Source organism: Globicephala melas, chromosome 15 (genome assembly GCF_963455315.2).
Source record: "Globicephala melas chromosome 15, mGloMel1.2, whole genome shotgun sequence".
Classification (NCBI taxonomy): domain Eukaryota; kingdom Metazoa; phylum Chordata; class Mammalia; order Artiodactyla; family Delphinidae; genus Globicephala; species Globicephala melas.
The window spans coordinates 81323419-81343839 of record NC_083328.1 but is presented as its reverse complement, the minus strand read 5'-3'; the positions used below and the strand labels follow the sequence as shown (position 1 = coordinate 81343839).

Below are 20421 nucleotides of genomic sequence, written 5' to 3'. Positions count from 1 at the left end.
CTGTGATTTCAGCTCTGTGGCGCTCTGGAAAAGGCAAAACTGTGGAGACAGTAAGAGGACCAGCGGTCGCTTGGGGCTGGGGTTTGGGGGAAGAAAGAATAGGCAGACAGCAGAGGATTTGTAGGGAAGAAAATCTACCTCCCTCTCAATTTTGCTGTGAACCTAAAACTGCTCTTTAAAAATTGTGTTTAAACATAGACAAATAAATGAAAGTATATCTGGATACTCAAATTCAAGTTAATTTTTAAAAAGTAGAGGATTCAAAACTTCCATTCTTTAGCCCACAGTGGTCCCAGGGTATCTCTAGACCAGAATGTCACAGGGCCACCCCTCTCCTCCCCAGTAAGGACCCCCTGCTCTGGATTCAGAATACTGGGCACCTCCTCTCTTGAGAAACATTTCCCTGACACAGAGGTTTGTATTATTACTTTGCCCCCTGGGCCGTCAATGTCCATAGGTTTACTTAAAATCTTACCCCACTTACTTTGTAAAGGCTGGATGTGTTTTTGTTTGTTTTGTTTGCTCATCCAAACTTGTGTCAGGAGTTCTTAACCATGAACTTTGTGAAGTCGTAGGGAGACTGTGTGTGGAGATACACGTGCCTGTTGCTGGGGAAGGAGCCTTGCTTTTTATCATATTCACAAAGGAATCCTTGACTCCAAAAGGCTTGGTTTTATATACTTCGTCATCCTATAAACCAGGGATTGGCACGCTTTTTTCCGTAAAGGGCCAGAGTAAATATTTTCATCTTCACAGACCAGTTTCTGCCCCAACTACTCAAGTCTGCCGTTGTAGCTCAAAAGCAGTTTGCCAACCCGTATGGATAAGCATAAAATGGAAGAAATTTAAATACCATCCCCCCCCCTTATATATGGATCCTTCCGCTTCCCCCGACGCACCAGGACAGCCCCGACCACCACACTGAAGTCTCAGTGGAAACTAGGGGTCACATTTTATATAATCACCATATTTAATGACATGCCGCCAGTATCTTACTTCAGCATATGGACTTAGTGTAAGTGTTCTCACTTATTTTAAACCATCCTGCGTGTTCATAGACAAAAATATATCGTTACTAGGTTCGATAGGAAAGCTCTGAGCTGCCTTTTTCATTCCAAATGTTGTACAGTCTTAATACCTCCATGCATAGGGGGTCTGGAGGGAAGCTGGTAGGGCAGTAAAATGCCCATGGTATATTACTGATTTTTATAAAATCGAGGGTATATTGAATTTTTCAAGCCTCACTTCAGTAGAAGCAGTCTAGGAAAATGAATTTTGTCTTCTCACTGACGTCCATGACTTTAAAAATATTTAAAAATAAGCTGGGTTTCGGCTAGACCGAAACACAACGGAAAAGGGTCACCTTTAAAAAAACCATCTTTTTTGTACAAGATTACCCGAGGCGCGCGTTCCTCCCCGCTTCCCGTCTCTTTAGCCGTGGGTTTTCCACGCCATTCCCAGTGATGCTGGCTTTCCCTGTGCTCTCCTTTCTCCGGCAGAATAACATGCAGAGACACTTGAAAAAGTGTGGCTCCAGGCAAGAGAAGCCAACCACCTCGGAAAAAGGAAGACGAACAAAAATGAGGAAGCCGACCAACCCGAAAGAGACAGCCAAGGAAGACGGTACCTCGTGTTAAATGAATCAGGTTTTATTCTGACGGTGGTTTTTCTGGTTGTACGTTTCCCTGGGTGCTGAGCGTTGCTGTGCAGGGGACGCATCCAGAAACCCTAAGTGTCCGACCCCAGCAGGCGCCTGTTCCCAGCAGCCATTGCTGCTGCTGCTGCCCCGACGGGCGGGTTGGTGAAGTGGGAGGATGCGCAGAGGAAGTGAGCCTGGGGACCCCGGTGGGTCCACACCCCCCGTCACGTGGGGTCCTGGCGGGACGTGAGAGCCAGGCGATGACGCTGCACGTGCCCCCGCTGTCCCTGGTCGTGCTGGTGGACCGTCCCTGTGCCTGGTGGAGCTATGGGCCTGTGTCCATCTCCTGGGGCTGCCGCAGCAAATGACCACATGCTGGGTGGCTTAGAACGGGAATTGATTTGCTCGTAGGTCTGGAGGCAGAAGCCCTAAATCAAGGCCATCAGCAGGGCTACGCTCCATCTGCACGCTCTGGGGCGGGCTGGGGGCGGGGCACCCTCCCTTGCCTCTTCCGGCCTCCGGTGGCCCAGGCGCCCCGGGCCTGTGGCTGCATCACCCCGTCTCTGCCTCTGTCCGCCCGTGGGCGCATCCCCTGTATCTGCGTCTCACCTTTTCTGTCTCATACAGACACGTGTCGTTGGCTTTAGGGCCTGCCTGGAAGATCCAGGATGATCTCATCCCGAGGGCCTTCATTACATGTTCAAAGACCCCTCTTCCAAATAAAGTCCCAGTCTCAGTTTGGGGGTTAGGGTGTGGACGTGTCTTTTGCGGGGCTGCCATTCAACCCACTCCAGGCGTCAGTCTTTTCCCTCCAGCCTCAGGGAGCAGATGTGAGTCCCCAGGTTAACACAGGGGTTGTCCGTGTGCTGTCGGCCCTGTGGAAGGTTCTGCTCCACGCGGGGGAGGCCCTAGCTCCTGTGCAGCTGTTCTGTTCCTTTCGTATGAGAATCTTAGACTTAGAGTGTGACTGGAAACCAAGGCAACCTTCAGCAAAAACAAATGGAAAATGTTTGCATGGCATCCTCATCCTTTAAATTCCCTAGATTTTGATTCCAGCCCCAATCCTGGACTTGTGAATGTTCCCACGGAGAGCTGGAAGCCTCTTCCTTCCTCCAAGGGTTGTCAGATAAAGTGGAGGACACGCCCAGTTAGATTTGAATTTCAGATAAACAATGAATAACTTCGTTGTCTGAGTATATCCCACACACTCTCTGGGATAAACTTATGCTAAGCAATGATTCAGTGTTTATCGGAAACTCACGTTTAACAGGGCGTCCTACAGTCCGTCCCTTTCCCCTCTGTGCAGCGTCCCTCATTTCAGTAACTGTCCACATGCCAAACTCCCTGGTTCTTCTTCCACGTCTCACCCACCTGGCAAAGCTCAAACTCTGGAGGCATCGCGGGAGCCAGGTCCTGGAGGGCGGGTTACCTGGCAGGACCTAGGGGTCCTCAGTCGGTGCCCAGCTGCCCAGCTCAGTTACAACCATCCAGAATCGCACCCACGGCCCATCTCTGGAGCACCTGTTTTATCTCCTGCAGGAGTTACCATGTCCCACCGAGAGCTCACACGTGGTCCCTTTTATCCTGAGTGCAGCCCCACACCCCAGGCCTTCGTGCCGTCCGCCAGTGGAGAACTGGATGGCAGAGGCCACAGCCCACCCCGGGCTCCCGTGGACACCCCGTGGCACCTCTCCCACCTGCTCACCCCTCCACGTTTCTCTTCTCTCTCCCCAGAGGCCAGCTCGTCCGGTTCAGCCAGATCCTTCTCGACAGCCTCAAATATACTTGTGTCTTGAGAAAAAATAAATACACCGGCAGGACTCCCAGCTCCACTCTGCTCCCTCTTGTTCCCACGGACTCCCCTCTCCCCTGCCCCCTCGGCCCCTCCATTGCTCAAGCCTGTGGGCTTCCAGCCTGGGCACCGGCCTCTGCAGTTGCGGGGCAGCACCTCACCCTCATTAATCCTGAGCTGACCTCTCCCCAACGTGCTTTCTGGACGTTGACATTGAAAGAACAGAAAAAAATTTTTTTAATGATGAAGAGTAGGTCCCCACGTGCGCCTTCTCCCCCATTTACTTACACTAGTCTTTGAAACAGGACCGTTCTGTCGACGAGCTCTGGGAAGGACCCTGGAGACACGGCTGGCGTTGACTGTTCGTGAGCCAGAAGGGCAGAAAGGGCAAAACTCTTGCAGTTTTAAAAATCGGGGATGAAAAGACTGGATATATTAAAACGTTTTGCGTATCGAAGAGGGTCAGCTGCGTATTCAAAGCAAAGTGTGAATTGAGACAAGTAACCTGACTTGTATTAGCCAGAAACAGGACTTGATTTGCACTTCAGGGTTTTTTTTGAACCTACATCCTCCAGGTCATCGTTTCATTTCTACTTTTGCTGTGTCAGTGGGTCAGCGTGTCCCCCACCAGGTCCTCGGTAGATTTCTGCAAGTTACTGTCAGACGGCACCTATTCCGCGACTCTTGTGTTCATCTTCGTACACAAGGCCTGAGTCTTATTCCTCTCCCCCCTCCCCCCTCCCAAATGCTTCAAGGAACCGTAAGCAAAACTATGTTGCAACAAGTTTGAAGTCACATGCGATAACAGCCTTCTTCTGCGCGGGGCCCTCTGTCTCTCATTCCCGGTGCCTCGTCAGTGACTTTCCACGGGTCTCCTCGGGGAGGAATTTGGAAAATGGGTAGGGGGTTGGATGTGGATGTGAGCCTCTGTTTTGAGACTCCCAAAGTTGGGCTGACTGTTTAGAAGCTGCTGGAAGGAGGGCAGGGATGGTCACGGATCTGAGTGTGGCTCATGGTGTGTACCTAGCAGGACGCTTGGCCCAGAGGTGACTCGGGGTATGTTGATTAGCTGATGGGACAGGTGTCCCGAGAGCAGCTGGCCTTTTTCATGTCATCAGTGTCATTCTGTGGGCACCAGGACAAGACTTGTGTAAGCCGTCCGGCCAGTAACTCACAGGATCTGCATTCACCTCAAGCCGCAGTTCTCAGCGGGGCACAGGTGCCTGTGTCTGGTGGCATTTCTGGCTGCCACAGCTGGGGGAGGGTGCTTCTGGCACCTCGCGGGTCAAGGCCAGGGAGGCTGCTAACCACCTAACGGTGCGCAGGACAGGTTCCCACAGCAGGGAACCCTCCGGCCCTAAATGTCTGCAGAGCTGAGGTGGAGAAGCCCTGCCTTAAAGCTGGGGTTGAGAAGCCCTGCCTTAAACAGTTGAGATCAGGGTATTTGTACTGTCCTATAAATGGAAGTATTGTTTTCTAAAATGCTGCGCTAAAAATTCAGCCATTGTTTCCAAAATACAATCGCAGCGTTTATCAATTCTGATTTCGTGGCTGCTTTATTTTAAATTTGCCAACGCTGTGCCTTTTCCCCAAGAAGCCGCTGCTGAGGAGGCCTCCCTGGTGAGCGGAGAGCAGTACCCGGGGGGGCTGGTTCCCATCGACTTCGGAGAAGCCATGGCTGGAGGCGAGGACCCGGATGAAGACATGACCCGTGAGGTGATCCTGGCCATGATGGAGAACTGATGGGGAGTCCAGGTTCGGTGTGACAACGTGTCGTTCTTAACGCGCGTTACGAGGGTTTAGCACTGTCTTTGAAACAATTAAATTCATGACAACGGATGGTCACAGTTTTTCCAGAGCTTGTGGTAGTGCCTAGAATTGTTTGCCTATTTTCAGTTGGGTATTTCAGAAACACTGCAGGTATTTGATAAAGGGCCCCAATCCTGAATTGGAGGATGAAACCTCAGACCTATGAATTCATTCACTTGATACTGGCAGGGTGACCCCCAATGAATGAGCAGTGATTTTTGGATAATAGTCATTTCCATGATGACGTAGACTACTTAGTGCTTCACCAGACAGGCGAAGCTGGGGAGCTACAGGTTGGATTGTACACACCCGTGATATTTCTGATATTACGCGTTTTAAACATAAAAGACTAATTTTATGTCCTTTTTTATACAAATGAGTTATCCATAAAATTTAAAGCTACCATAATACTTTTAATTAGTTCTAAATTCAATGCAAAGGATCCTAATGGTATTTTTAAAAACTGAGTAGAAAAAGAGAAACCTCACATTAGACTGGAAAGGGATGAGCAATTGTTTTTACTGGGGCAGATCAGCAGGGCTCGCTTAATTTTCTTCGGCAGGTGTGAAGTCCCCCCATTACATTCTGTTATAGCTTATTAGTATATCAGTTTGTCACCCTTCTGTTTTGCTAAAACGCCTTTGTTTATATTTTTTAAATAATTGGCCGAGTGAGAAGAAACAGAAAAATCTGATAATGAAAATGTGTACTTGCAGAGAACTGGTACTTTTTTAGAGCACCTATAATGAGTATTTTTTGGCCACGCCAAAGAGGTTTTCCCACATTCGAGCAGCACATGAAATGCCTCTTTAGTACTTAGAATTAACTAGTATTTATCTTTATACTGAGTCGTATTTTTCTTCTTTTTTTAGCTCAGCAGCTGCTTTTGCTGGGAACTCCCCTCCACCCCATATTTTAAAATCACTGATAGGTCCTAAGTTCAAATTCTTTTTTTTTTCAGCTTTATTGCGATATAATTGACAAATAAAACTGTAACGTGTATCTTGTGATGATTTGATATACAATTTGATGTATGTATGCATTGTGAAAGAATTTCTCCCATCTAGTTGACTAAATTCAAATTCTTAAAATGCTGATCTGGTGTGAAAATACCCCAAGTTCAGAAGCCCCATGTCAGGTGAACATATGGAAGCAATTTCCCAGCAGGAAAGGCAGTATATTCATTTTATGACAGTGAATTAATTGAAATCACATAATAAGACTAACCCCATGGTCTGTTGTATGCTATAATTGGGCCTATTTGAACTTTTGCAGTAGTTTCTTATTCTTTGACTGTTGTTTAAAGAGGTTTTTGCAAAACTCAATAAAATAAAATGACTTAAAATTGCCTTTCTTTGTTATATGTGAATGGTGGTTCTAAAAACACGTCTTCTTTGCCTGGTGGGGATGTGGAGAAACTGGAACCCTTGTGCATTGTTGGCAGACATGTAAAATGGTGCAGATTCTATGGAAACACTATGGTGGTTCCTCAAAAAATTAAAAATAGAATCACCACGTGATTCAGCAGTATGGGGATAGACCCAAAAGAATTGAAAGCAGGGTCTTGAAGAGATATTTGTACACCCATGTTCATAGAAGCAATACTCACAATAACCAAAAGGTGGAAGTAACTCAGATGTCCATAGATAGATAAATGGAGAAACAAAATGTGGTCTCTGCATACAATGGAATATCATTAAAAAGGAAGGAAATTTTGACACCTGCTACAGCATGGATGAACCTTGAGGATATTCTGCTAAGTGAAATAAGCCAGCCCCAAAAAGACAAATACTGTATGATTCCACTTATGTGAGCTCCCTAGAGGAGTCAAGTTCATAGAGACAGAAAGCAGAATGGTGGCTGCCAGGGGCCGGGGGTGGGGGAGGGGAATTATTGTCTAATGAGGACAGAGTTTCAGTTTGGGAAGACGAAAAGGGTTCCAGAGATTGGTTGCAAAGTGAATGTACTTAACACTACTGAACTGTATGCTGAAAATGGTTAAGATGCTAAACGTCATGTCATGTATTTTACTAGCATGTAAGTTTTTTAATTTAAAAAGAACAGATAACATAAGAAACATGGTTTGAAAATGTAAGCCCAGTTGGTATGTAGACACCATCAAAAACTCCCCAGAAACAGTCTTTCATAGGTAATTTTCAGTGTTTTGCATGTATAACATCTGGATGAGCTGTTGGGTAGAATTAAGTTCAGATGCTCGGCTTTGACTCCGTTATATGCCCAGATTCCCACTGACGCCTGGATCAAAGGAGAAATTCCTGATACCTTTGACTTCTGTGACAGGAGCAATGACACCAGTCTCCACAAGAGGGCAGTGGTTTCTTTCTTTTCAAACATGGAGACGGACGCCAGACCTTGGAGACAGTTAACAAACCCAAGTCATAACAGTCTTGGCGATTCATTTGATCACTTTCGTACAACACAGAAAAGTGAGTAAAAAGCTGTGTCTTCAACAGGAGGGTTTCTGGCCCTTGAGGTTGCTCAGTGAGAAAAGGGCTTTTCCAGGACCTGGAAGAGAAGACACTCGTGGCCCCGGGGTCAGGATGCCCAGAGAGACACCGCCTTCGACATAGTTCTGCGAATCCAGCAGGAAATGATTCTAGAATGGACACTTCTTGCACAATTTAATGCCTCTTTTTGGGGGCAAGGGTGTTCAAATTACAACATGGTTTGACAACAGTTCTACTATATAAAGGATGCTTTTGAAACACACCTGAGGCATGACTGTTGCCTCTATTGTTTGAGATCAGACACTGAAAGGGTTGGGACCACAAGGGGCGTTAAGTCCTGATGGCCGTCAAGCAGCTTACATTATGAAGTTCGACAGCCTTGTGAAAATGGCAGGAATTTCTCATTCTCCAGGTATTATTTCCAGTATAAAGTTACGCATTTGGCTAACCGTTGATAATCTTACTGAACAGCCCCTGGGGATGTATCCTGTGTGACGATCCGTCTTGAGTGGGCAGTGTTATTTATACTTAAACATGTTCAATGAACAGCCTTAAGACCTTTGGCTTATCAAACCGACTGTTTCTACATTTCCCCAATTTTTTTATTGCAGTTTATTTTTAATTGAGTATCAGATAAAACAGATGTTAAGGGGCAGCCTCGTTACGGCGCTACTTGAGTAGCTTCTGTCTCATTTCCAAGGCATGGCTGCCATGAGGAGCCTCATTTCCATAAATCATTGTCTTTTATAGTATGCACAGTTTAGGATGTCAAAAGACATACGTGCTGGTTTTTCTGAGCAGTTGCAGGTAAGTACTATACGGGATGCTCACCATGCTTGTTGAGACAAAAAAAATGCAGTAAAGGAAAAAATACCTCTTAACTGAGCCACCATGGCTGGGAGCCAGCCACGGGAGACCATATAGGAAGACTACAAATAGTGCTCATGGTGGAATATTCCTCAGAGAAGCAGCCAGACGACCGCCGGCACGTGATGTCATTTCCTGTTAATGAAGTGTGACAGTTGGTTGAAGAGTCCAAAGGTCGCCGATTAAAAGACTCATCCAGATAATTATTATAATTGTATCCCAAGGCCTGAACTATAAGTGTCAGGAAAGTAATAACAGAAAACAGCACGCCAGACAATGAATTACTTTAAATCAATCAGCATCAGTCAGTAACTTGATTGGAAAAGCTGTGTTTAACCTTTTCCGAGGTAACCCTTTCACTTAATGGCCATTTGAAAACATTAAATGAATTTCTGGAGAGAAGATCATCTAGTATTGCAAAGCATGAGAACCGCTTTACCCCCTACAAATGAGAGTAACATGCTTATGGCATTGAAATCGTCGGTGAATGCTGACAAAATAATTCTAAAAGGGATCCTAGGGGGCTTCCCTGGTGGCGTAGTGGTTGACAGTCCGCCTGCTGTTGCAGGGGACACGGGTTCGTGCCCCAGATCCCACGTGCCGCGGAGCGGCTGGGCCCGTGAGCCATGGCCGCTGAGCGTGCGCGTCCGGAGCCTGTGCTCCGCAACGAGAGAGGCCACACAACAGTGAGAGGCCCGCATACCACAAAAAAAAAAAAAGGATCCTAGGATTTTTCAACAATATAAAAATATGTTGTCAGTTAAATCATTTATCTTAAGCAGAAAAAGAGTTTCACTACACAGGCACGCCCAAGGTTTGCTGCTGGTGTAGAAGGGTTTAAGTACAGCTGCCCCAGTTGTCAAAACTCAATTTTAAATGGACTATAGGAACAACTAGGCTTTTTCTGTCCTGGCCACAGAGTGTCATTAGCAAGCCTGATGCCAACTCCCTAAATAAAAAAGCTCATATTTGAAAGTAGGAGTCTTTCGAAGGAGCTAGAGGAAGTTGAAATTTTATTAATGGATGTGCCCAACTTAGCAGTGAAATCCCTGGAACATTTTCTGCTGGGACAAGCCCTGGAGACTGAAGCGTCACCCGGCATGACCGTCTCCCTAGAAGCGGCCGCAATTGTTGACCACTCTTTTTCAACTTTGTGCGCCTGGATTTTAGAATGTGATCCCAAAGCTGTGGCTATTCAGTACCGTATGCGGGAACCCATGTTACCTCTGATTCCTGAATTCCCTCGGAAGCCCCAGCACGAAATGGAAGTGATGTTTCAGGACGTGGGAAGAGCAGCGAGCCACAGAGGGAGCCTGGCACCCTTGCTGGAGGGGGTGGGGAGGGGTGTTTTCAGGGATGGATGGCGTGGCTGGAGCTGCAGGTGGGCAGTGCGGACAGCGGGACGGCCCCACCTGGACTGAAGCCTGTGTCTGCAGGCAACACCCCAGTTCTCTGGGGGGCTTCTGCTCCAGTGGCAGCCTGTCTCTGCAGAGGGCCTGGGTCCTGCTCGGAGCAGCGTCGCCTGTCTCTTGGGCGTGTACTTCTCACTGCACTGGTCACCTGGTCCCCCACTGGCCTCGGCCAGCGTGAGGCCCCTCCTGAAGTGTGGCTCTGTGTCCCACCACACCACACACCTGACCGTCACCTGCTCCCGTCACGGGGGCGGGGGTGGAATCCCAGCTCCTCCAAGGCCCTTGACCATGGAGCTTCAGAAATCTCTCTGGGCATTGGGACTGTCCAGGGGCGTGTGAACTGGACACCCCAGTCCACGGAATTAGCAGCTCCAAGCGGCACCGGAGAATCAGGCAGTATTGTGGCAACGCCACCTCGGCATCGTCTGCCCTCCAGGCTGGGTTTCTTCCCTGTTTTCACCAATGTCTGGAAAAGTGAAGATGCTTTTAATACCAGGACCTAAGCACTTCGCTCTGGGTGGTTCTACCCCAAAGAGCAACTCAGCAGCTCTCAGGTGTCCTGTCAACTGGTTTTTGTCCCACAGGGAACGGAAGAAGACAGAGCCTCTGGAAGCGACATGTGAGCTGTGTTCTGGAATTTGCGGGGCCTCCTCCGTGGTTTGGCACCGAGATCGCACGCTCAGGTGGCCTGGGACAGCTGTTTCACGGTGGCAGCGCGTGACCCATGGCAAGGGGAGGGAGATGGCAGGAAGATCCGGGACCTGCCAACGGTACGGCAGTTACTATCAGGCTGCCGGTAAATGTGTCACGTAGAGCACGAACGTTTGAAAATGCATTTGTCTGACTTTGCAAACTTTGCATGTGTCCTGTGTCAGGCTAAGAGTCCACTTTGGATAACACAGACCCGTTTCAGAATAAGAACAGCTGGATCTTCTTAAAAATTATCCTTACCATTTACTGCAACAGGTAGGATAATGTCAGGACGGATGGATGCATGTGTACGGGTAGATACTTGCTCACATTTTTAAAAATTTTGTTCTTAAAAAATTTCATGAAGAATCAGAAATCAGTCATGGGAATATGGGGCCTTTAAATGTTGGCCAAATAGAAATTCATTTACTAATCACAACTTTTTATCTAAGTGAATTGGATATTAGAATTCTTCTTAGTGCTATTTTCCAACAATACATTTTTTTACATAGTTTTAGTTTTTGAGGTATAAGTTACATAGAGTGAAATTCCCCCTTTTAAGTGTACAATTCTGAGTTTTGACAAACGAATGGCCATGTAACCACGGCCCCAAATCCCACTGTGCTCCCTTGTTGCTCCCCGGCTCCCAATCCATGGCAGCCACTGGTTTCTTTATGACCCTACAGTTGTCATTTCCAGAATGTCATGTAGATGCAATCATATGTTTCCAATCAAATACACTATATATTTCAGTCTGGCTTCTTTTTTTTTTTTTTTTTTGAGGTACGCAGGCCTCTCACTGTTGTGGCCTCTCCCATTGCGGAGCACAGGCTCCGGACGCGCAGGCTCAGCGGCCATGGCTCACGGGCCCAGCCGCTCCGCGGCATGTGGGATCTTCCCGGACCGGGGCACGAACCCGCGTCCCCTGCATCGGCAGGCGGACTCTCAACCACTGCGCCACCAGGGAAGCCCGAGTCTGGCTTCTTCTATTCAATGTAATGACTTTGAGATTCAGCCTTGCTGTTTCCTGGATTATTTGTTCATTTCTTTCTACTGGGGGACAATATTCCACTGTATGGCTATTCTACAGTCCACCTGTCTGTTCGCCAGGTCAAGGACATTTGAGTTGTTCCCACTTTGGGCAGATTGTGAATAAAGCTCTTACAAACATTTGTGTACAGGTTTTGCGCAAATATATATTTTCATTTCTCTTGAGGGGAGATCTCTAGGTCATAAGACAGAAGTTGTTTAACTTGATAAGAAACTACCAAACCAGTTCCCAAAGTGGACACACCTGTATTCCCACCAGCCAGGTATGAGTGGTCAAGTTGCCCACATCCTCGCCTTCACTTGGTATTGTCAGGGGGTTGTCTTGTTTTGAGCTGTCCTAGTAGGTGTGTAGTGACATCTCATTGTGGTTTTAGTTTGCATTTCACTGATATCTAGTGAGTTTGGAAGTCTTTCCATGAGCTTACTTGCCATCTGCACATATTCCCTGATGAAATATCTGGCCAAATCTTTTAACCATTTTTTAAATTGGGTTGAGAGTTATTTATAGATTCTGGACACAAGTTCTTTACCAGACATATATTTTGCAAGTATTTTCTCTCTGTTTTCTCTCTTCATTCTCTTAGTGGTGTTTCTCAAAGGGCAGATTTTTTAAAAAAATTTTTGGTGATGTCTAACTTATCCTTTTTTTGGTGGTGAATCATTTTTTTGTGTCCTAGCTAAGATATCTTTGCATAACGCAAGGTCACAAAGACTTTTTTCTAGGTTTACTTCTAGAAGTTTCGTAATTTTATGTTTTGCATGAAAGTCAAGGATCCATTTTGAGTCAAATTTTGTATATGATACAAGGCGTGGATCAAGGTTTCTTTTTCACATAGGGATGACCCATTGTTCCAGCACCATTTGTGGAAAAAACCATCCTTTGTCCATTGAATTCCCTTTGCAGCTGCGTTGAAAGTAAATTGGCCACACGTGGGATCTATTTCTGGAATCCATTCTGTTCCACTGATCCAGGCTTTCATCAGTACCACACTGTCTTGATTACTGTGGCTTTATAGTAAGCATCGAAATGAGAAAATGTGAGTCCTCCAACATTGTACTTCTTTCCCAAAATTGTTTTGGTTATTCTAGATCTGTTGCCTCGCCATATACATTTACAAATCCATTTGTTGATTTGCACAAAAGAAGTACAAATTCGTACATGTTGTTGGACAAAAGTACGTTTTGGAGGGGATGAATTTACAGATCTGTTTGGGAAGAATTTATCATTTTAACAATATCGAGTCTTCCAATCCATGAACACAATGTATCTCTCCACTTATTTAGGTTTTCGATTTTGTTCATCCTTGTTTTGTAGACTTCACTGTACAGACCTTGCACAGATGTTAGAACTTACCCTGAGTTTTTCATGAGGTTTTTCTTGTTTTGGTACTATTGTAAATGGTACTGTTGTTAGAATTTCAGTTTCCTAATGTTCATTGCTAGCGTAGAGAAATACAGTTGAGTTTTGTATATTGACCTTGTATCCTGCAACCTTACTAAACTCACTTGTTATTAGTTCTGCCAATTTGCTTGTAGATGCCTTGGTATTTTCTACATAGGCAACCATGCCATCTGCAAATAGAGACAATTTTATTTTTTCCCCTCTCCAATCTATGTTTTAATTTTCTTGCCATATTGCTCTAGCTAGGGCCTCCAGTATGATTTTGAATAGGAGTAGTGAGAGTAGACATCTTTGCCTAGTTTCCAATTTACAGGGAACTCAATTTACACTGAGCCTTTTGCCATTAAGTAAGATGTTAGCTGTAGGTGTTTTGTAGATGCCCTTTACTGCACTGAGGACATTTCTTTCTATGACCAGTTTGCTGAGAATTAATCATGAATGAGTACTGAATTCTGCCAAATGCTTTTTCTACATTAATTAAGATGATGATATGCTTTTTAATGTATCTGCCAATATTATAGATTACACGGACTGATTTTCCAATGTTGAACAGCCTCGCATTCCAGGATGAACTTCACTTGGTCATGATGTATTCTCTTTTTTATATTTTGCTGGATTTGACTTGATAATATTTTGCCGAAGATTCTTTTATTTACGTACACTAGCAATACTGGTCTGTCGTTTTCTTGTAATATCTTTGGTTTTAGGGTACTGCTAGCCTCAAGAAATGAGTTGGGAAGTGTTCCCTCCTCTTCAGTTTTCTAGAAGAGTTTGTATAGAATTAGGATTATTTCTTCCTTGAATGGTAGTATTTACCAGTGAAGCCACCTTGTCTGGAGTTTGCTTTGTTAGAAAGTTTTAACTGTGGATTCCATGTCTTTAATAGCTATGGGATTATTCAGGTTAACTATTCCTTCTTGAGTGGGCTTTGGTAGTCCATGTCTTTCAGGCGTTTGTCCATTTCACCTAAGTTGTCAAATTTTAGGATGTAAAGTTGTTCATAACATTCCTATATTATCCTTCTCATGTCTGTAGAGTCTATAGCAATGTTCTCTCTTTCATTCTCAATACTGCTAATTTCTGTCTTCTCTGTTTTTGTCATGATCAGTCCAGCTAGAGGTTTTTCAGTTTTGTTGGTCTTGATTCAAGTAGCCAGCTTTTTGTTTCATTAATTTTCTCCCTCATTTTTCCTGATTTTAATTTCATTGATTCTGCTCTTATCTTTATAATTTCATCCCTTCAGGTTAAATTTGCCATTCTTTTTCTAGTTTCTTAAGGTAGAAGTTTGGATAATTCATTTGAGATGTTTCTTATTTTCTAACATACGCACTTGATGTTACAAAATTCCCTCCCAACACTGCTTTAGTTGCATTTTACAAATCTTGATATGTTATATTTTTATTTTTAGTTCAGAATATTTTCTACTTTCCCTTGAGATTTCCACTTTGACCCATGGGTTATTTAGAAGTGCATTTAGTTTTTAAATATTTGGGAATTTTCCGTATACCTTTTGGTTTGTGAACTCTAGATTTATTACATTACGGTCAGAGCATGAACTTTGTATGCTATCATTTCTCTTAAATTTGTTAGGGTTTGTTTGGTGGCCCAGAATATGGTCTATCTTGGTGACTGTTCCATGTGCACCTGAGAAAACTGTGTATCCTGTTGCTGAGTGGCGTGTTCTAAAATGTCACTTAGGTCACATTGTTGATAGTGCCATCCAGGTCTTTTATGTCTTTACTGATTTTCTGTCTGTTTGTTCTTTCAATAACTTAGAGAAGAGTGTTGAGGTCTTCAACCATAATTGTGGGTTCGTCTATTTATCCTTTCAGTTTTTCTTCATATATTTTGGAAAGGCATACCTGCCTCAGCTTGGGACCTTGTGTTATTAAATGCCGTGCCCATCACTTGCTAAAACCATCTTGCACAGTTGCAAGTTGTTAAGAAATGAGTGCTCAGAACAAAAGTCTTGAACATTAGGACCTCTGGGAGGGGCAGAGTCTCCTTCATTGCTGGCGGCAGAGCATTTGGGCTCAGCTACCAGCAGGGCCTCTCGGTCTTCCAGGTGTCAGAGATGAATGTACGAGAAGGGCTGATTCCAAGGTGGGGCAGGGGATCTGAGCTCGGGACCCTACCCCACCACCAGGTGACCTTGGACCCTGATTTCCTCAAGTCAGTTGACACCCATAAATGGAATGTCCTTGCTAGATGCTGGGGAAACCAAAGGAGATCAACTGTGGTTCTTGCCCCGAGGATGCTACGATCTCTCCTTCCTGTTACTTGGGGTCCCTGAAGAGCAGACGGGGCCCTGCACGCATTATCAGGCCTCCTTTCAGCGCCATGCCCGTAAATGTTTAACCACAGTTTGGGGCGGGGGAGCCATATTTGCAGCGTTTGCCAATTTCCATGGTGTGAATACTCCCAGCCCTGGCGGGTTTCAAGCTACCAGCGTGACTCGCTGTGTGTGGAGCGGGGAGACACACAGGCACACGCTGTCCTACAGCATTTCCACTGTACAGAGACAATAGAGATAAATAACCCCAAGGTCATGGATAATAGCAAAGTGTCGTGAAATAATTAGGGAGGGTAAGTGCCGAGTATTGATTACCTTTGGTTTAAATATAACTCAATGGTAAGTTTATATAATTTAGTTTTAATAGTGGCCATGTTTGACAAGTGCTATGCGAGACTCCTGAGAATTCAGCCATCAGCTTATGTGGATTCATAAGGGTGCTGCCTCATGTGCTTGCAGAGACCCAGTCACGACTCAGAAGAACCTCAGACGAACCTCAGACAAGCTTGGCCAACGGGAATGACTTCGTTGGTGTGACAGAGCTTCCAGAGTAGCTCTTAAGCAGAGGGTCCTGGGTTCTCCGTTTTTAACAGTGTCTGCAGTAACCTCTCTGCTAGCTGTGAGACCTAGCCCTGAAGAACCAGGGCCATGCAGTGCTCTGATTGGCCAGCCTTGGCCACGCCCCTCCCTGGAACTGGGGGTGGAGTCAGCACCCAGTGGACCGGAGCAGGGAGCAGTAGTGTCCCTGGCACATCTGAGAGCATTAGGGCAGTGGTCCCCAACCTTTTTGGCCCCAGGGACCAGTTCCGTGGAAAACAGTTTTTCCACAGACCGGGGTGGTTTCAGAATGATTCAAGCACATTACATTTATTGTGCACTTTATTGCTATTATTATTACATTGTAATATATAATGAAATAATTATACAGCTCACCATAATGCAGAATCAGTGGGAACCCTGAGCTTGTTTTCACTTGCCACTCACTGATAGGGTTTTGATATGAGTCTGCAAGCAACTGATTTATTATGGTCTCTGTGCAGTCAAACCTCTCTGCTAACCTCTCTGCTAATGGTAATCAGTATTTGCAGCCGCTCCCCAGCTCCACTTCAGATGAGCATTAGGCATTAGATTCTCCTAGGGAGCGTACAACCTCGATCCCTCACATGCGCAGTTCACGGTAGGGTTCACGCTCCTTCGAGAATCTAATGCCACTGCTGATCTGACAGGAGGCAGAGCTCAGGCGGTAACGCAAGCAACGGGGAGCGGCTATAAATGCAGATGAAGCTTCGTTCGCCTGCCGCTCACCTCCTGCTGTGCGGCCCATTTCCTAACAGGCCATGGACCGGTACCGGCCTGGGGGTTGGGGACCCCTGCATTAGGGAATGGGCAGTGGATGTCCAGTTGTCAGAAACAGTGAGGGACCATCACACAGAGCCTCAGAAACCTTCAGCTAACTGTAAATAGTAAACGTAAAGCTTTGCTTATATAAATATAAGGGACAGAGTTACTCATCTCCCCAGCCTCCAACTCCACACCCCAACCCACCCTACCCCCCAATTCCCATTGTTAGCAGCCTGCCCCATGCCCCTCTCTGGGCTATGCAGTCCCAGACACACATACACACGGGGGGTTGTTTTGTTTTTTGCAGAAGTAGACCCAGACACACATGTGATTCTGCAACTTGCTTTCTCTCACTGTGCGATAAATCTTGGGCGTCTCACCAGTCGGTAGACAGACCCCAGCATACGTTAGGGTGGGCTCTAGCTGGACTGGTGGGGGGAAGGGGAGCTTTTCATTCATTACTCCTACCAAGGGCATGGAAGTGCAAAGACCTCTTGTGATTTCTAAATTTGGTCAGAGTGTATGAGGCTGTGCAGGGTGCCTGTGTGCTAAAAATACCAGCCCGGGCCTGGGGTGGAGGCTGCACATTCAGAGAAGGCAAAATGGGGACGCCCAGGGTGGCAGCACATCTGAGGTCCTTGGCAAAGCATCTTCAGCCTTCTCCAAAGAGCCTCGGCCTCTCTACTCTGAAACCCACACCCCAGGCCACAGTGGTGCCTGTCTCCAGGTGACCAGGGTACGTATTCTAGAAGCTGTGCCCAACTGAGTCACCTCCCCGCCCCCCCGATGGTTATGTTAACCTGTCATTCAGTACCAACTCAGGATTGGGGCCATATCTGGGTACCGCTGCACAGATACTTACTTATTTCCAACTCACTTTTTAAAAATCAAATACATTTATTTTTAAATAAAACTTCACAACTACAATAAATGGAAAACCAAGATCGCTTGTCATAAATAGTTATGATATATAGATAACTAGATAATGTACATCACGATAGTACATAATATTGTTGTTGTTATTAACACTTTTGAGCATTTGCTCTGTGCCGGGCTCTGTTCTAATCTAAATGTGAACTCATTTAATCCTTACAACAGCTCCCCGAGGGAGATGCAGGGTGACCCCCTTTCTACTGTCCCTCATCTTGCAGATGAGAAAAGGAGGTTCAGAGTAGCAGCACCTTAAAATAGACAGGTCACTACCAAAACCAAAGGCAGGGACCACCTCGATCGTCCAGGTGCCTGTGGGCGGGGAACCTCAGCTGTGTTGGACTTTGAATTTGCTTCCAGCATTTGCTTCACTCATTCACTCATTCATCTCTTCAACAACTGTTTACTGAGCACCTACTGTGTGCCGCGTGCTGGGGATGGGGTGGGGGGATTCTGTCTCTGCCTTCCATGAGCTCTGTCTGGAAGTGGAGAGGGTGCATGTGGTGGGTGCTTCAGAGCCGCAGTGCGGGAGAGGGGAAAGGGCATTCACCAGCCTAGGCTTCAGGTGTGGGTCGGGGTGCTGGACCAAGCTTCTAAACTTTTCAAGAAGAATAGGGGCTGGGTGAAATAAGGGAAGAGGAGAGGGGAACATGGTGATTCAGGTGCATTCAAAAGATGAATTCAAGTCAGTTTCATGTCCTCACCAGAGACCCCTATTTCGAACAGACTGAAAGAAGGAAACCTCAGTTTCCTCATCTGTAAAATGGGAATAATGGTACCGGCCTCATAGAGTTACATCAGTGAGGATGAATGTGTCACACAGTTTGTAAAGCATTCTGGCGGTTCCTGCCACAGAGGAAATGCTCAAAATGTCACTAATAATAATGATGATAATTATTACTGTTTCTGGCAAGTGATGGTGTTTTCCATTTACCAAAGCAGTGTTGAAAAGTTCTTTTTAAGTTTGTTTGTCTTTTTGGTTTTTTTGCGGTACGCGGGCCTCTCACTGTCGTGGCCTCTCCCGTTGCGGAGCACAGGCTCCGGACGCGCAGGCTCAGCGGCCATGGCTCACGGGCCCAGCCGCTCCGCGGCACGTGGGATCTTCCCCAACCGGGGCACGAACCCGCGTTCCCTGCATCGGCAGGCGGACTCTCAACCACTGCGCCAGCAGGGAAGCCCCTTTTTAAGTATTTTTGATTCAAATAAATGAGTTTAAAAGTGTCACGCTTCACCTGAAACTAAGACAATATTATAAACCGACTATAATTCAAAAAAAAAAGAAGTAAAAAATAAAAGTGGCCATCTTGCAGCGAGTTTAAGTTAATATCCATATTACCACGTTTGTGTTCATTTGCATGCATCCTGAATTTTACAAGCACACAAAAAGTTAACCTGTAACTTCCACCTGTCCTTTTGTCTTCCTGAGGCTTTATTTAGAAAGAAGTGGAAACCCAACACCATTCTTTCAAACTAATAGCAATTCATTTACTTGATGGGGGATTTAAATTCCTTACCAAATGGCACCAGCAATCTAATAATGAACAATATTTCTAAGTAGCACAGTTCACAGCGTGGGGTGATCTGACTTAGACGGTGAAACATCTATCTTTATGACTAAAGTTTCTCTTCGCAAAGCCACATGGTTTTGCAAGGACATCTATTGGAGTAGCCAATAGAAGCTGAGTTTCTCTTCAGCTCTCCTGCCTCCAAACGTGCTCACCTGGTGTCTGTGAGGAAGGTGGTATTTGGGGGGAAATTAAAAATCTGGAAGTATTGTTTAATCAGATGACGGAAGAGTGAGCGTAGGCTCTGAGTAAGACCAGCCTGGCCTAGGATTCCAGCTCCCACCTCCCATTTGTAAGGGATTACAAACTAGTTACTGCCCCTGAGCTTCATCTCCTCGTCCAAGAGATAGGTTACTAAACCTCTCTGTGCCTCAGTTTCCCTCTCTGTAGGACAGGCCACCGCTTGGACTCTTGAGATCGTGAAATGAGACAATACAGGCAAATGTGTTTGGCACAGACCTGGTGCTTCGCACCAAGCGAATGTTTTCTGTTACTGTTATTATGTTAATAACGTCTATAGCCTGAGGACGATCCCACGTGGCTGCAGGGGGTTTGAGGGTGATGTGGGGTGATGCTAGACGGCACCTGCCCTTTAGAAGCAACTCTAGAATTTTGGAGAGAGCCGTGAATAGGCATCCGCAGCGCTGAGGGGGTGTGGAAATCTGAGGTCGAAGCCATCTCAGGTGGACTGTGAAAAGCAGAGAGTTCAACGGAAAGAGGATGGAGGTTGCTGGTTTTTAGAACTTTTATTCACAGGAAATGCAAGCCTGGGAGACACTAGTGCCCCCCTCAACTTCCCTGCACCCACCCTCTACCCCCGGCCACCGTGCACACACGTGGCCCAAATGAAGCCCACAGCTGATGCAGGGTGCCCACCGAGCCCACAGCTGGAGTGTGAGCGCAGAGCTTTAAGCGTTGTCCCGTAACAGTAATAATAGTAATCAGAAGCCCATGGGCGATGGGCTAGTCCTAGTGCAAGGGGTGTACACTGATTATCCCACCTCATCTTCACAACCATCCCTTAGGGGAAATGCCATCATTATTCACCTTTTGAAAATGCAGAAAGCAAGGCTCAGAAGAAGTTAAGAAACATGCCCCAGGTCACACAGCTCAAAGATGGAGCCAGGATTGCAACCTGGGCAGTGAGACTCTGCGCGAGGCGC

General features: G+C 46.1%; 2 protein-coding genes across 3 annotated transcripts in view; one reads left to right on the top strand and one right to left on the bottom strand.

Moving 5' to 3' along the window:
• LOC115844499 (transcriptional repressor CTCFL) overlaps positions 1–6492 on the top strand; it is a 28183-nt gene extending 21691 nt beyond the window's left edge. For both annotated transcript variants that reach the window (XM_030841620.2, XM_030841619.2), the window contains 2 exons: positions 1500–1623; positions 5026–6492. In XM_030841620.2, the coding sequence (XP_030697480.2) occupies positions 1500–1623; positions 5026–5174 (273 nt within the window). In that variant the 3' untranslated portion in view covers positions 5175–6492. The remainder of the gene's footprint in view (positions 1–1499; positions 1624–5025) is intronic.
• The window catches only part of LOC115844438 (RNA-binding protein 38), a 94847-nt gene that overhangs the window by 2261 nt on the left and 72165 nt on the right, over positions 1–20421 (bottom strand). The window lies entirely within an intron of this gene.